Source organism: Manacus vitellinus, unplaced genomic scaffold (assembly GCF_001715985.3).
Source record: "Manacus vitellinus isolate BGI_N305 unplaced genomic scaffold, ASM171598v3 scaffold_33_pilon, whole genome shotgun sequence".
NCBI classification, from domain to species: domain Eukaryota; kingdom Metazoa; phylum Chordata; class Aves; order Passeriformes; family Pipridae; genus Manacus; species Manacus vitellinus.
The window spans coordinates 5,532,668-5,547,257 of record NW_021940478.1 but is presented as its reverse complement, the minus strand read 5'-3'; the positions used below and the strand labels follow the sequence as shown (position 1 = coordinate 5,547,257).

The window sequence follows — 14,590 nt, the reverse complement described above, 5'->3', positions numbered from 1 at the left end:
CTTTTGTTTAAACTTATGCCTGTTCTCTCCCATCCTCCCCCAATGCACCACAGTGACACCCTGGCTCCATCCTCTCTCAAACCTTCTCACAGTGGGGTACAGGCAAGATGCTCAGTTGTGTCCTCCCTCAGCCCTTCCTCACAGGGCAAGTGCTCCTCACTGAGACCATTCTAGGTGATGTATGTCTTCCTGTACCAAAGGAGCCCAAAACTGTCTAGATGTGGTCTCACAGGTACTTAGTAGAGAAGGATAACCCCTTCCCTCTACCGTGCTCCTGTTAACACAGCCTGGGGTGCTGCTGGCCTTCCTCACTGCCAGAGTTTGCTGTAGGGGCGTTCTCATTTTGTACTGGATCCTTTGAAATGGGAATAAAAGGTGATAGGCGTAAGTCTTCAGGCTTTGAGAACCACTGGTCTGTCATAGTTTTCTCTCATCTCTTCCTGCCTCCAAGATAAAGCCTGATCCTCTGTCAGAAGTGTTAGTAACTTTAAAGCTGACTTTAGTGAGTCCGAGAGCAAACACAGAGATGCTGCTCAGGCTCATAGCAAGCAGTCTGAAGGCTAGTTCAGTAGCTTTTATTTGAGCTTGTAGTATACCAACTGCTGCAACCTTTCAGTGGTTATTTGCAGAATGGGATGTGCACCAGTTTTAAAACAAATTAAACATTAGAATGTCGGGGGGACCTTTTAGGGTAAAGAACACATTCTGGATTAGACATGATGAAGAATCTGTGGTTGCTGGCAAAGACCAATGAAGTCACTTGCTTTCTCTGTCTGACTCCATAATTTTGCTTTAAGCTGATGGCAGGTGGAACTGCTGACCACCAAGGTAGGCAGTTCCATACCCACCCTCACCTTACCCACTTCTTCCTGCTACCATCCTGGTACAAGTAGTACTGTGTGATATGCTGGATCAGAGAACAGAGAACTAAACAACAGCACCCTTTCCCTCCCTTTCTCATGGGCAGGTCCATTTGGAGGGTGCTGAGGGCTGGAACAGGGAACAGACCCAGATGAAAATAATTATTTTTCTTCCCCTCTTATAATTCAGATCAGGCTGAAACCTGGTTCTTATAAAAAGGAGAGAATGTATACAGCTGCCTGTCTCAGCTGTATCTGTCTTAAAGTATTCATAGAGGCAGAGTCTCAGTAAAATACTGATGGAGCTGGTGACTTGGCTAAAATGTAAGCTTACCAAAATTTCACTTTCCTCCTGCAACAGAAAGAAATAACTCATGCCTGGAAGATGGAGGATGTGCTCTCTCCATCAGCTCTTTTCCCAAATTCTGCAAAGAAGAGCAGTTGTTACTGCTTTTAAGCCCAGAGAGTGCCCTCCAAGGGATTTATGAACATCAGGAATCTGATTCCCAGACCTGTGTGTTCTTAAGCTTAGGGCTGTTTAAAGAAAGCAAAATTGGTTCTTCAGCTCTGCCAAAATGATTGTTTTAAGGACAGAATGGGGTATGAAATTGGGAATAACCTTGAGGCTGTACAACAGTGTGCTTTCTCTCTCCTTTGTATTTATTAAATATATATTTGTACACACAGGGAAGAGCATGTGTCTATGCAAATACAAGGAAAATGTATAATCTTGTAGACCATGCAGTGACCAACATAGGGTTTGCATAACAACGTTATTCCCTTTGAGGCTGGATTATCTCAGTGCTGTGGTACCTCACCCACTGGGTTTAATGACCAGCGTTCCTTTCAAGGTTGTGTGGCTCCTGCTTCTGTGCAACTGCTGCTGAGGTGTCATAGTTTTCAAGCTTCCTCCTTTTGGCTGCTGATACATTAATCTGGAGGGAATCAATTTCCCCAGGGAAGGAAATCATGTTTTATCAATTTTTAAGGAGTCTGCTCCTAGGCTTTAAAACCTTAAAAATGAACTTGTATCACAGTGGAAAGGATGACAGTTGCAATGCATATTGCTTCCTGATTTTGAAAAGGAAGTCTAATTCTTATTTAGGAACCAGAGATCAGTTCTATATGATTTTTTTTTTCCACACATGCCTAATTTTACTGAAATAAACCAATCATGGTTTTGGTGGGATGCTCAGGATAGTCATATGCACGTGTTTTGGGCAGGTAACTCCTCTATACCTTGAGGCTTTCAAATACTATGGCTTTAGTTTCTATATCTTAACAATTTGGGGATTTTAATATACAAAGTTCTATCTCTATAGATAGACTTAGTAGTTATTATAATGACTTAACTGGTACTGATTTCTCAACTTGCAACTTGAATTTAGTTGCTTTATTGTAACTTTAGTGTTAGTGGCATAAAAATAAGCTATGAAGCTGGAATAGATTTTCTGTAACAGGATTTTAGTATGTCTACTGTAACAAGAACTTAGTACATGTGTGTATTTTTTGTTGCATGTAGATTTTGTTTGGTTTTATGGCGCATGTCTTAAAGTTTATACTTTATTTATGTTTGGTGTGTCTTAGGATCCCATGGAGCTGGTCATCCTTCAGAAACTTTAACACCACTGATTGTGTGGGGTGCTGGAATAAATTATCCACAGAAAGTTACATCCCAGTTCTTTGAAGACAATTTTTTGAAAGGTAGGTAAAATATAAAACTGGCAGGGCATGCTGAAGCAGGATACTGCAAAATTGGATAGATAATATCAGAGTCAGTTTTCTTTTCTAATCATAGAATTGAAGACTTTCTCTCTCTGGGGACAGGAGACTATTCATGTTTGTGAAATTTAGTTCCAGAGGAGACTTAATTCTTAGGAAGACTCCCAGAGGTTAAAAGCTATTTGTACAGAAACATGATAAGTTGACAGGTTCAAAGACTTTTCTAGCTTCACAGTACAACCCTGGGGACTTTCCAGGGGCTGTTTTGTCTCACTTGCATCCTTGTAACTCTTGTGGAAATGTAAACAATTTTTCTCAATGAAAAACTAGGACTCTTTACTGGTAGTTTTCCCCTTTGTAATTTATTTAGGAATAATTAAAAAAAATTAAGTTTTATTATTTAAAATATATAATGCAATAAATATTGGCTTACTGAAATATCAATGGATTTAGAGAACCATGTGTGATTAAATTGTGCAAGCTCTTCCTCTTTCATGTGCCCCATTCTTGTAACCTGCTCTGTTTCTTAAGATGCTTTGAGTCTCGGGTTATTAATCACAATCAATAAGGTAATGACTTTTTATTTTATTGAATTGCTTGTCAAGCTACATTAGAGAAAACAGGTAAAAATTACTTCAACTCTGAGGTTTTAAGTCCGCCCTGCTCTTGAGAAGGTATTTGGTAACAGATTAAGCAAATGGGACTTATCAGATATAGACTATGCTAACATTTCACTCTTTGTGATTAACTGCTGCTATAAAAGTATGACACCTCTGATAAAATTAAAAATGAGTTGTGGCAAAAAAATAGAAAACAGAATAAACCAACCGATCTTGATGTCTGTGATGGCTGATCTGCTTGACTTTTAAGGACACTTGACATCTAAGGGTTGATCTGTAATAGTTGAATTTTACATCTGTCAGTTTCCTTGGTTCTCGGCATTTGACTTAAAGTTGATGAAAATGGTGTGAGAGCATTTCAAAAAAGATGAGTATTGAGCTGACTTCCAGGTGCACAATAGGGAAATGTTAGGAAATTTCTATTTTCTTAAAGGAGGGCATTGGTCTGCACCCTACTGTGCCTGCTTCATATTTTCCTTCTGATGGTTAAAAACAAACAAACAAAAAACAAACCAAACAACCAGACAAAAAACCAAGCACACCAAAGCAAACATCATAAACTCCTCTCTTTGTTGTGGACTTGCTCTGCAGCTTCCCAGCTGTCAATCATATTGTTGGTCTGTTTAGACACTATCTTTACAGATTCTTAATTGCCATGGATGATCTCTATTGGAGATTTGAGTCTCTCTGACTGTCTTGGGAGTTTGAATCTCTATGTGAGTAGCAAGAATCAATTATCACTTAAAAAGTGACTGTTCTCTCTATGGTTGTACATTATAGCTTAAAGTAGGTTGCATAGCTTAGAAGTAAAGAAAAATTGTTGAAATGGAACTTGGCACTTTCAGAGGTCAATACAGTTCAGCTACTCCATTAAGTTACAATACCAGATATTTTCACAAAGCTAACATGTGAAAGAAAAGATGCTTAAAAGAGTGCTCTTGAAATGTTCTTTGAATCTGCCTTTCCTGCTCTACACAAATGCAAGTGAGACTGTGTACAGGGAAGGAGAGTGTCCTCAAGACTGCTGTGACACTGGTGAATGCAGATATCAGGCTTACATTTGTAGTTGCATGCGCCAATGTTCAAATTCTTGCATCTATTGACAATTCTTCCTAATTTATCTGAGTTAAGAGTTCCTGGAAATATTGACAGAATATTTCTAATGCTGACAAACTTCTTATGCTCTGTTCAGTGCAAGCATACTGTGGGCAGCTCAGTGAATTGTCTCTCTTCTCATTATTGCCATTGAGAGTTTGTACCACCAAAGGCAGTGCCAACAGGCAGGACGTAGTCTGTCCAGTTTGTCATAGAAGGATGAATGTGCTCCTTGGATGACCAGAAGGGCACAGAGTCTGCTCTGGGATGACAACCTTCTCCTCATCAGTTCCTTCACCTGTGCTCTGCCTTCCCTCAGGCCTGGTCAGGCAATCCTCTTGGAAAGATTTGTTATGGCAGCCCTGCATCCTGTGGGCGACGTGTAATATTACCCATTTGGCCATTGGTTTGAGCCTTCTTCAGAAAGAAAGAGAATACAGAGCTGCTCTTCAGCTCCTCATGGACTAATGGTTGGCCCTGGGGTGCAAGTCCAGAGAAGCTTGTAAGTGAAAGCACAGTCTTCTGCAGCTGGACAGCAGCAGAGCTGCAGCCACAGCTGAGGAAGTTCAAGTGCACCCCTCCACTGTTTTTGCTTCTGTGAAGTCTTTTGTGAGATTTTCTTCAATTCATGTAGCCTCATCCTCAACCTCTTGAACTGGTGCTTCCCTGCCCTGAGGCAAAAAAACCCTTTATCAGTTGGTTGGAAAACTGAGCACTGTATAAGAAACCTAGACAGTGAGCTGGAATTGTAAAACAGTGTGGGCAGCACATACAGCCAAGGCACTTCACTCCTGGAAGTACAGCCCAGACTGGCCGGTCTGCAGGTTCACGGTATTTCCTGGGCTCCATGTCCTACAACTCCTGGTCCAATGCAGATGTTTTCAACTCTGCCTTTGGAAACATCTGAGTAGGGGAAGTGGAGATGAAAAAGCTTTTGACAAAGCTAGATGTTTTCTTTAGCAGAGCTACAGTTTCTTCCTACCTTAAGCACATTTTGTGTGTGCATGTACAGTTTTTCAACATTTTTCTTTGGAAAATCTTATTTAAAGGAAAGCAAGCAATGCATTTATATAATAGAAATATGAGTGAGGGTCTGTTTCTAGAAATATAACCCCATTTCCCTTTTCTAGGAAGCAAAAGGAAGCAAACTTGTTCATTTTGGTGTGAATTTAGCACAATTCATGATTAATGCTGCTAATACCTTTTCTGTGTTGCCATAGGAACTTGCTGTAGCTGTATGTCTCACTACTGTTAGGGTACATGGCTGCTCTTCAGGGAGTTTTTGGGATCAAATAACAGTGGACCTATACTGAGATCCCCAAAGCTAGCAGTGGTATGAACTAATTGCTGAAAATAAGTTTGGTATATGCAATACTGTAAATGTATGAAAGAAAAAAACCAAAACCAGATCTTGCTAAACTCTGTTTTTAAATAATTCTCCACCCCCAAAGAAATTAGGGAATTTTCTCTTTATTTCCTTAGAGGCCAACGGAGAACAGGAAAATACACTTTTGAACCAGCTTTTTGTGTGATGCACCACAGCTTTAGGGTCTAATATGTTTGCACCACACTGTACCAGTACATTTGGGACCTTGAGTTAACCTTTTTTATAAACTACTGAAGAGATTTAACAGCCCGTCTCCTAAACCTCTTTTAGTTGGCACAGGAGGTAATACATCACTGTATTGAGAGAAAAAACCCAAAACCCTTGGCCTTCCTTCAACTGATCTAGGTCACAGATTTGCAAGCAGCAATTTATCCTACTGTATAAAAGAAAATGTGAACTGAAATGAATGCATTTTGTTGTTTCTGCCTGTTGAGTTCCATCTGTAACCTTCTTGAGCTAGGATCCTAAAGTCAAATTATATTTTTTTTTAGTACCAACAATTTACAGAAAATGGCAACAAGACATTAAATGTCAGTGGAATTACCCCTTTCAAATCTGTGTAGATTAGCTGTTCATGTACTCTGTTATTTCTTGCAGAATGGAAGCTGGAGAACTTGAAGAGGCTTGATGTCAATCAGGTATCAAACATACCTAATTTAATAGTTCATAAATTTTCACCTTAAATGATTGATTTTGTGTGATTTAAGCTAATTTAATTTGAATACATGATCACACTGATATACAATTTCCCTAGAATGTGTTACTTTAAGAGTTGCAGGAACTGCACTCATACTGAACATAATGAGGATAAGTTTAAACTGCTTCTTGACACATGTGGCAGCAATATACAACTTCTCCTGAAGATACATTATTGCACCATTTTAGTTAAGTGATGGTACCCTTTGTAGAAAGGGTGCAGTACAATGTAACAGGTCCTCCTCAAACTCGGTGCCAGTTACCCAGAAGTAACTTGAACGGCATCTAGCAGGCTTGCAGAGTGGGAAGTAACTTGTGATGCTTTCCCTCTACTTTTTGTTTGGAAAATGCTCTGGAGCAGAACTTAAGCCTCCTTGGTATCTCCTATGAAGATGTCTAGCAAAACACAAAAAAAACGTGATCTGATAACGATTTTTCCCAAGTCTGTGAGCATCTGCTATGTGCTTTTTCCTACACTTGTTAGCCATGTGTATGTTTGGTTTATTTTTTCAGACCCATCTATTCAATGTCTGTATTTTGTCACTTTTTTTTCAGATGTTACTGTTATTATTGAATCAAAACCATTTCTTGCTATAGTGTTAAACTGTGTTATTTTTCAATAGGATCTGTGATTATGGCCCAGGCACTTTGCAGTTGAGACAATTAGTACTGTAAAGGAAGAGAAAAAGGTGGACAACTTATCCTTTGATACTAAATCAGCCAAGCTTTTTAAAATCGTGGTTCTTCTTACTTCCTGTTGTCCTACGTAAACCGATACATGAATAACAGATTCCAAATCTGCTCAAACAAAGGAAATAAACTCATGCTAGAAAGTTCAAGTTGGCAGTGTTCTGGATCAACTGCTTTCAGCAAAGCCATGGTATAAAACTGGAGACCAGTCTTCCTCTCAAGGTTGATAGGAGTTATGCCTGTGTTATTTTGAGACTGTATAGAAGAGTCTTGAGTGTTGCTTTGTCCTGGATAATGGAGTTCCCAAAGACAGAGCTTTTATCCTGTAGTATATGTGGAACTATGGGTAAAAATAGCACAGTAGACTTCTGACTACCATTACACTACATGTATATTGTTATCTACAAATGATGGTTCGGAGTCTGCACAGTAGATCCGAGGCTGGAGTAGTGCCTTGTTTTCAGTGTAGTTTCTTCAGATTTATGCTGAAGAAACAAAGAATTTTGGGCCTAGTTTTATATTAAAGGAAAATATAAACCTAGTGAGAGGGAGTGTTTATCGTCATGAGTAGAATGTAATGGTAACTTATTTTATGAGATGCCTTGGTGTAGATTGAAGAGCCTTTCTGAGGGCTGACTGGACACAAATAAAAGTGCAGAAACACTCACTGGAGGGGAGAAAGTGAGTAATCAGCACTGTGGAAGCATGGGATATGGAGTGTTGTGAAAAGCAGTATATCCAGTGTACTGCTTAGAACTGTAAATATGAAATTAGTTCTTTCCATCATATAAATAGTCATAAAAATGTTATGCCTCTCTGAGTGCAGTGAAGGAGGTGCTGGATTCCTGTAAATAAATACTGGGGGAGGGGTTATATTTGCTTTTTATACCAGAAGTATTTTTGAAGGTTTATTGGTAGTGGAGCCTCACATTTTGAACCTAATCATGCCGTGACTTCTAGAAACTGCAAAAAAAAGAAAACCTACAAAGGAGAGTTGCGTGTTATAACTTTGCAGTATTACACCATTTTCTTTTGGAAATGCAGATATGTTAAAATTAAACTGAATTTATTAGCTCCAGAGGCTGAAATTGTATTAAAATAGGAATGCTTCTGCTTGCACAGGCTGATATTGCACCGCTGATGGCTTCCCTTATCGGTGTACCTTTTCCCCTGAATTCTGTGGTAAGAAGTACAAATGTTTTTACATATTATAAAAATCTGTTTACCATAGAGGAAGAAGTGTTGGGGCCAAGTCTCGAGGCATATGAAGGGCAAGATTGTAGATCTGTAAAAGTGCTACAGGATATGAAGACTGCTTGTAGTCTTAGGTTTATGTGTGTATCTTCAGTTTAGAGTACAACCTCAATCTTTTTATATATTGTATAGGGCTATCAATTGGAAAGGCAGCTGATCCTTTTGTCATCTGCAACTTTATACTCTTGAGTTGCATAAAGGTTTTTTATTATTTTGTTTTTAGGGTGGTAAAAATGTGATATGGCTTGAATAACACGATTTTGATCATGAAAGTGGAGCCTGTAAACAAGCTTGTTCCTGCAATTTAATGTTTAATTATTTCTTGATTAAACTTGAGTATTTTCTTCAGATGATGTCTTGTACCTCTAATTTAGTGAACAGTGAGATGGCTTGGCTTTTTCTTTTAATTTCTTTCATGTGTTATTACACAGTCCAAAAGTTGCCTCATAAATATCTAATCGACAATTAGCATTTCACTGGTGTGCTTTCACGCTGCTAGTTTCACATTTAACACACCTATTTGCAGCACATTTTTTGAAATATTTCTTCTGGAGACTCTGCCCCAGTTTCTGTTTCCCTGTTCTGCACTCATTGCTGGCTGTGCCCAGCATAGAGTGGCAGGGGAACTGCTCACCTTCCTATCACAGGTACTGGGTTGAGTCAGGCCCGGGCTGACTTCCTTCCAGGCTTTGGATAGAGGACTTTTAGGTATTTCATAAATGGCCTCTGATTAGAGGTCAAGGTTATATTATTTTATCATATATTGTTTAATAACAATTTCTGTTATTTATGTCTTTTGCATTCCTGTAAAAGCTGTTTTAAACGTTCCCTGTCATTTTGCAAAACTATGTGAGAAGAGTATTTTCAGTGGAATTACATTAGTTATTTCAGCAGTAATTTGTTCTATTCTTGCTGCTCATTTGGCCAGCAATTCAGTCAGAGAAATTCCTGGTTTTTCATTTAAATTTTTATTTTTCTTCCTCAGGGAACTCTGCCTTTGGAATATCTGAACAATAGTGCTCATTTCAAAGCAGAGAGCATGTTTACCAACGCTGTTCAAATTCTTGAGCAATTTAAGGTACTAAACATATTAAAAAAAATACTTATTTGAATAATAGTTGTTGCTACATGTAAAATAATTATAGGACATACCCTCTATATAGTATGCTGAATTCAAAGGAATAAAATTGAATGCATATACTGGGTGATGTTGATTGACTAGCTCTGAGCTATATCTGAAGGAGTTGGAAAGACTTTAATAAACGACCTTTATTAAGATTCAAGAAAAAAGTTATTCATTCTCTTTACAAAATAAAAAATGCTGATGTTTATTGATGTTGATATAAACCTGCTTGCACTATGGAGGTAGAATCTGAGTCCTGGTACCTGAGAAGGTACCTTTGCAACGAGGGCTAGGAGACAAGGCTCTAAGTCAGGATCAGTACACAAACAGGTCAAAAAGGTAATAGACTCCTGTCCATTAAAGAAATGAAATTAGTGGTCTAATTAACTTTTAGCTAATGCTGCTGTATCTGTTGTTTTGCTTTGTAAGTGTTCATTTCTGGCTTCTCTGTCTTGCTTCATTTAATATTGGATATTATATTTAGGAGGACATTTGAGTGGTCCAAACAAAAAAGGTTCTGTTTCGCTAGACAGTGGAATAAGAAACTGTCCAAAATCCCAAAATCACAGTTTTGGCGAGGCATAGAAATGCTCTGAGGGAAAATCATCCTCTCCGTAGATAGGAAACTGAGACACACAAGAACTGTTACCCTGTCAAGAAAACCACGTGATGATAGTGGAACAATAAACTAGCATGAGATGACCTGCAAGAGTTTAACACCTTCAACAGCTTCTGTCCCTTGAATGCTGGGTTCTCAAAAGTGTGGATCCTAGGGGGCAGTATCAGCAGCAGAGTCACTTTCAAATTTATGGTTGGAAGCTGCTATGAAACAGGGGAAATGCTGGACTGGATGTGAAGGTGAAGCATGCTGATATCACCTCCACGGTTGAAAGACCTCTGCTTTAAGAATTAAGGATGTAACTCAGGTCTTTTTCAGTTAAGTTGTTGTCTTGGACATTATTTAAAGAAAGAAGTAGTTCTACTTCTCCTTTCCTTTAAGTTTATTTTTAGTCTGTCGTTTTTTAGTGCTAGATTATCTTTTTTTTTTTTCTTAGCTTGTTTCTGGCATTGTTTTGCAATGATCCTGTATGAATTTCCTCTGTGTTTTTCTGCTGAAGTAGTGCACTGGCTTAGGCATGCCAATTGGGTTTTCGCTTTTCCTGTGGTGGACTGACCCAACCAGAATTTGTACTCCCTGGAGAAGATGGTGCCTTAAGTGGATAGGATGAGATGTGTGGGTTGCTACTTCAAGCTGTCAGGTTTTGGGAGCAGTGTGCTTAGGAAACTCCTGTCTGCGCATTATACCAACTGTCAGACTTGAGTCAGGCTGCTGCAGAAGGCTTTAAAGATGTTTTGGAGGTCCTTGGGCAAAGTGGCTCTGATGGCATCAAAACCTGTTTTATCCATGTGCAGGTTAACTGATTTAACAGCACTGCTTTGGCAGTGTTTGCTGCAGTGTACTAGTTCCTGTCTGACATAAATAATACTAGTTTCATCCAGGGAGGTTGTCACTGAAACCTGGTAGCACTTCTAGCCATGTCTTCTTTTTATCCTGCAAACTGTAGAAGTCCTTCTGAGAAAATCAGTAGCTGGTGCATTGTTTATTTTATTTACTTCAGAGCAGGTCTGAGTTTCCAGGAACTCAGAGGAGTTGCGCATGCTGGAGTGTAACACCTAGTTTCCTGGACAGTATATTCACAGTGTGATTTCGTTCCTTTTCCAAAGTCTTAGAAATTTCTGTGATTTTTATTTTTTAGTTTACCTCCTGATACAATTTTTAATCTTGCTGCAACTTGCATGTAATGATTTAATGCTCTTTTATGCAGGTTAAGATGAGTCAGAAAAAGGAAAATACACTGTCATTTCTGTTCACACCGTTCAAGTAAGTGTCTGTAAAAGCTATATATATTTTATCCGACTGTTTGTTGTATCACTCATTTTGGTATTTCAGTGAGATGAAAGAACAAATTCAGTCTCGAATCTTTTTTTAAAATGATACTATCCCTATAGGGTTAGGATATGCAATCTGTTCTTGTTTTTATGTATATCTAAAAGTTGATCTAAGAATTGTTTCTTCTGTGATTTAAATTCTAATTAAAAATAAAAAAAATGCATTCCATCCAGAAAAAAACCTCAAAATCTTTAGAATTGGTGTTGCCTAGTGTCAGTGTTTCCAGGGCTGTGAGGGAGTTTTTGTAGTGCTTTGTGTATCTGCGAACTCTGTGTTCTAGTGTATGGAACAGTTACCGACCCCCTTACCCTTCTGCCTTATCCAATTAAAGCTGCTTTTTCCTTTCTCCTCTAAAGGTTTTTAAAAGCTTTGCCTTTGGGTGCATGTGATAGTGTTCACTTCTGCTGTTGGTTTGTGGAGTGCTCAAAAAATGCTTTGTCACCGAGAGCAGCTGTTTTCCTTTGGGAAATAAAACTGATGTTAATTAAGATCTTTAAATCATAGCAGCAGTAAAAAGTACTTGAGTCGCTTCCTGTGAAGTATGTTTATTGCTAAAGATGATTGCTGTCTGTTTGAACAGACATTTACTGTGTTATTTTATACCGCTAGCTTCCTCAAAGAGAAAGTTCAAGGCAATCTCTGAGATATGAGTCAAGTCAATCTTTGGCACATAATGAATCTTTTAGATCAAATTCTGATTAAGAATGGCAGTTGCATTATCAAAGAATTTACTGATCTATATGAAATAAAACGCCATATGGAAAGGATGGTCGGTCATCTTTGATTCTGTGGGGATGACTATTAGTTTGATTTCACAGCTCTTTAAATTTTACCTTTCCTCGAGAAATAAGACTGATTCTATAAAATGGGATGTGCTTTTCTTAATGCTATATTTATCTCTAAAGGAACTAAGTATTACTGATTGTCTTATGGACTGGTGACTTTTCTTTTTTATGATATGTTGGATTGTTTTAAGTGGAAATGCCAGACACATTTATCACTTTGAAAATGCGACTAAAACTTGGTATGAAAAAGTTATTTGGTATGGTCTATTGCAAAAATAAATTTATTTTCTTTAGATATTCTTAAAACTTTTCTGAATCAATATCTGGATTAATGGTCCTTCCAAGAATGGTTTTTATATGACACCAAAATAATTCCTTCAGTGTGTGAATGTCACAGATGGAGTGATGCACCTCACTCATAAGAGAGAAGTAGCAACATGTTTATTGATATAAAACACGATTTAGGAAATTTTGATAGTAAATGCGACAGCTGTTAACAAAATTCAGTGGCAAGGTACACTTGATTATTTAGTGAATGGAGGACAGGGTCAGACAAAACTGTAACGGAGACCCTCCTGTTGAGTTGTGAGGTTCAGAAAGGACACTCTGGCGTTCTAAACTCCTTCTTAGAGGGAGTTTAGGTGTGGCTGAGTCCAGACTTAGTCCCAGTCTTGGTCAGTGGTTTATGTCTAAAGGATTATATGTGCTCAAACAGTCCTTTATATTATTTAGCTAAGATTTCCAAGTTAGCATGCTAATAATCACTTGCTGAGAATCTATTGTGGCAAGGAATCTCTCAGCTTCAAGAAGTAACCTAGAGGCATCTCTACTCAAGGGGGGATCCTCTTGTGCAGGAGAGCTCAACAGGTCCTGGACTGTCCACTAGTTATGGAGTAATTTGGTTGACTTATAGTCATACTTGTGTACCAGCTGTATTTCGGTTGGTGCAGCCCTCCAACCAGCCCTCTGCTGTTGAGCAAGATTTATAGCCCTTAGCAGCTACCATGTTGTTACCTGTTTCCCCCAAATCCAACTTGAGCCAGATGCAACCATCACGGCTGCCAGTGGTGGCTGTTGCTTAAGCAGAAGGCAGGGAGCCCACTGCCACAGTGAATTACTTAGCGGGAGGTGCCTATGCTTGCGAGGTGTATCGGTAAAGACTTTCTTTGAAACGCAGCTGTGAGTATCTGCTGATTTTGCAAGGCAAGGTGCACAACCTGTTCCCAAGGGAGCAGAATGGTACCCATTGCTGATATTGAATACTTATCTGCAGTTCCAGTTAGATATATGAAAGGATTTACTGTCTGAAATTTGTTTCTTTCCCCCTTCTTTTTTCTCCCTACCTTTTTTTTTCCCAACTATGAAAGACGTATTTTCAAAAACTATTTGCTTAGCAAAATCAGAGGCTTTTCTTATCAGATTTCAGATAAGAAAGGCACAATGCCTTGACCTTTATGTGTAAGAAAAGGAGGTGCCAAGTTACCAGATGCTTTGAAGGAAGAGAGAGGACAAATCTGAAGACTGCTGACAGAGGAAAACTGATGTCCAGGATAGTGAACTATCTTAGCTTTCTGACCATTTGATGTACCTTAAGGCAACTGCTGAGCTGGCACATCTCAAAGAAGAGTGTGCCAAGGGGCCAGATGATACCGTTGCAAAAACATTCCCAAGGTTGGCATCTTTGATCTGTGGAAGTAATCCTTCAGGAAGTATCAGAAGGACAGTGTAGTGAGGTGGGTAAATGGGGCATCAATATTGCCCTAAAATCCTCTTAAACAATTAATACAATTTGATTATCACAACAGGTACAGGAGATTTAACAAGTAAGTTGCACAACAGCACGGGAGTTCTTTTGCGTATTCCCAGTGTATACAGTGCTTTCAGGAAGGGCTGTGCTTCCAGCTGTTCCAGTTGTGATGTCTCACAGTAAGATGGCAAGAGCAGTAGTTAAAGAACCAAAATATACAAAAAAATCCAAGAGATGAGGAGCTAAATTATATATAATCAGTGCTTGCTTTCCACTAGATGTGCTTTTTTATTGAATGTCTTTAAATTGATATCAATAAGAGCTGAGGGGGTTTTTTAACAGGAAATAGCTTAAGTATCTTATTTAAAGTCAAGTTTGTATCTTCTCATATGTGAAAAATCTCGTAGCACTTGATGCTGCATTTTTCAGGTAACCTAATTGTCTGAATACTACATTTTAATCATCCAAAATACTTATTTTTGTGTGTATAATCCAGCTATAACTTACATATTTATATAAAGAGTCACTGCATTTTTAATGTGCAGTGTGCAGCTAATGAATAAAAATGTACCCCTCTCTCTCACTGTATGAAAATGTAACTCTTTCCCTTTCGTCTACCCTGTAGTATAAATTAAGATATAACTCTCTTAAATATTTGGA

At 38.5% G+C, this 14,590-nt stretch overlaps 1 protein-coding gene across 1 annotated transcript in view; it reads left to right on the top strand.

Moving 5' to 3' along the window:
- PIGN (phosphatidylinositol glycan anchor biosynthesis class N) overlaps positions 1–14,590 on the top strand; it is an 86,739-nt gene that overhangs the window by 19,140 nt on the left and 53,009 nt on the right. Inside the window, exons 7-11 of the mRNA XM_018076893.2 lie at positions 2,448–2,564; positions 6,282–6,322; positions 8,193–8,252; positions 9,310–9,402; positions 11,274–11,329. Of these exons, the coding sequence (XP_017932382.1) occupies positions 2,448–2,564; positions 6,282–6,322; positions 8,193–8,252; positions 9,310–9,402; positions 11,274–11,329 (367 nt within the window). The remainder of the gene's footprint in view (positions 1–2,447; positions 2,565–6,281; positions 6,323–8,192; positions 8,253–9,309; positions 9,403–11,273; positions 11,330–14,590) is intronic.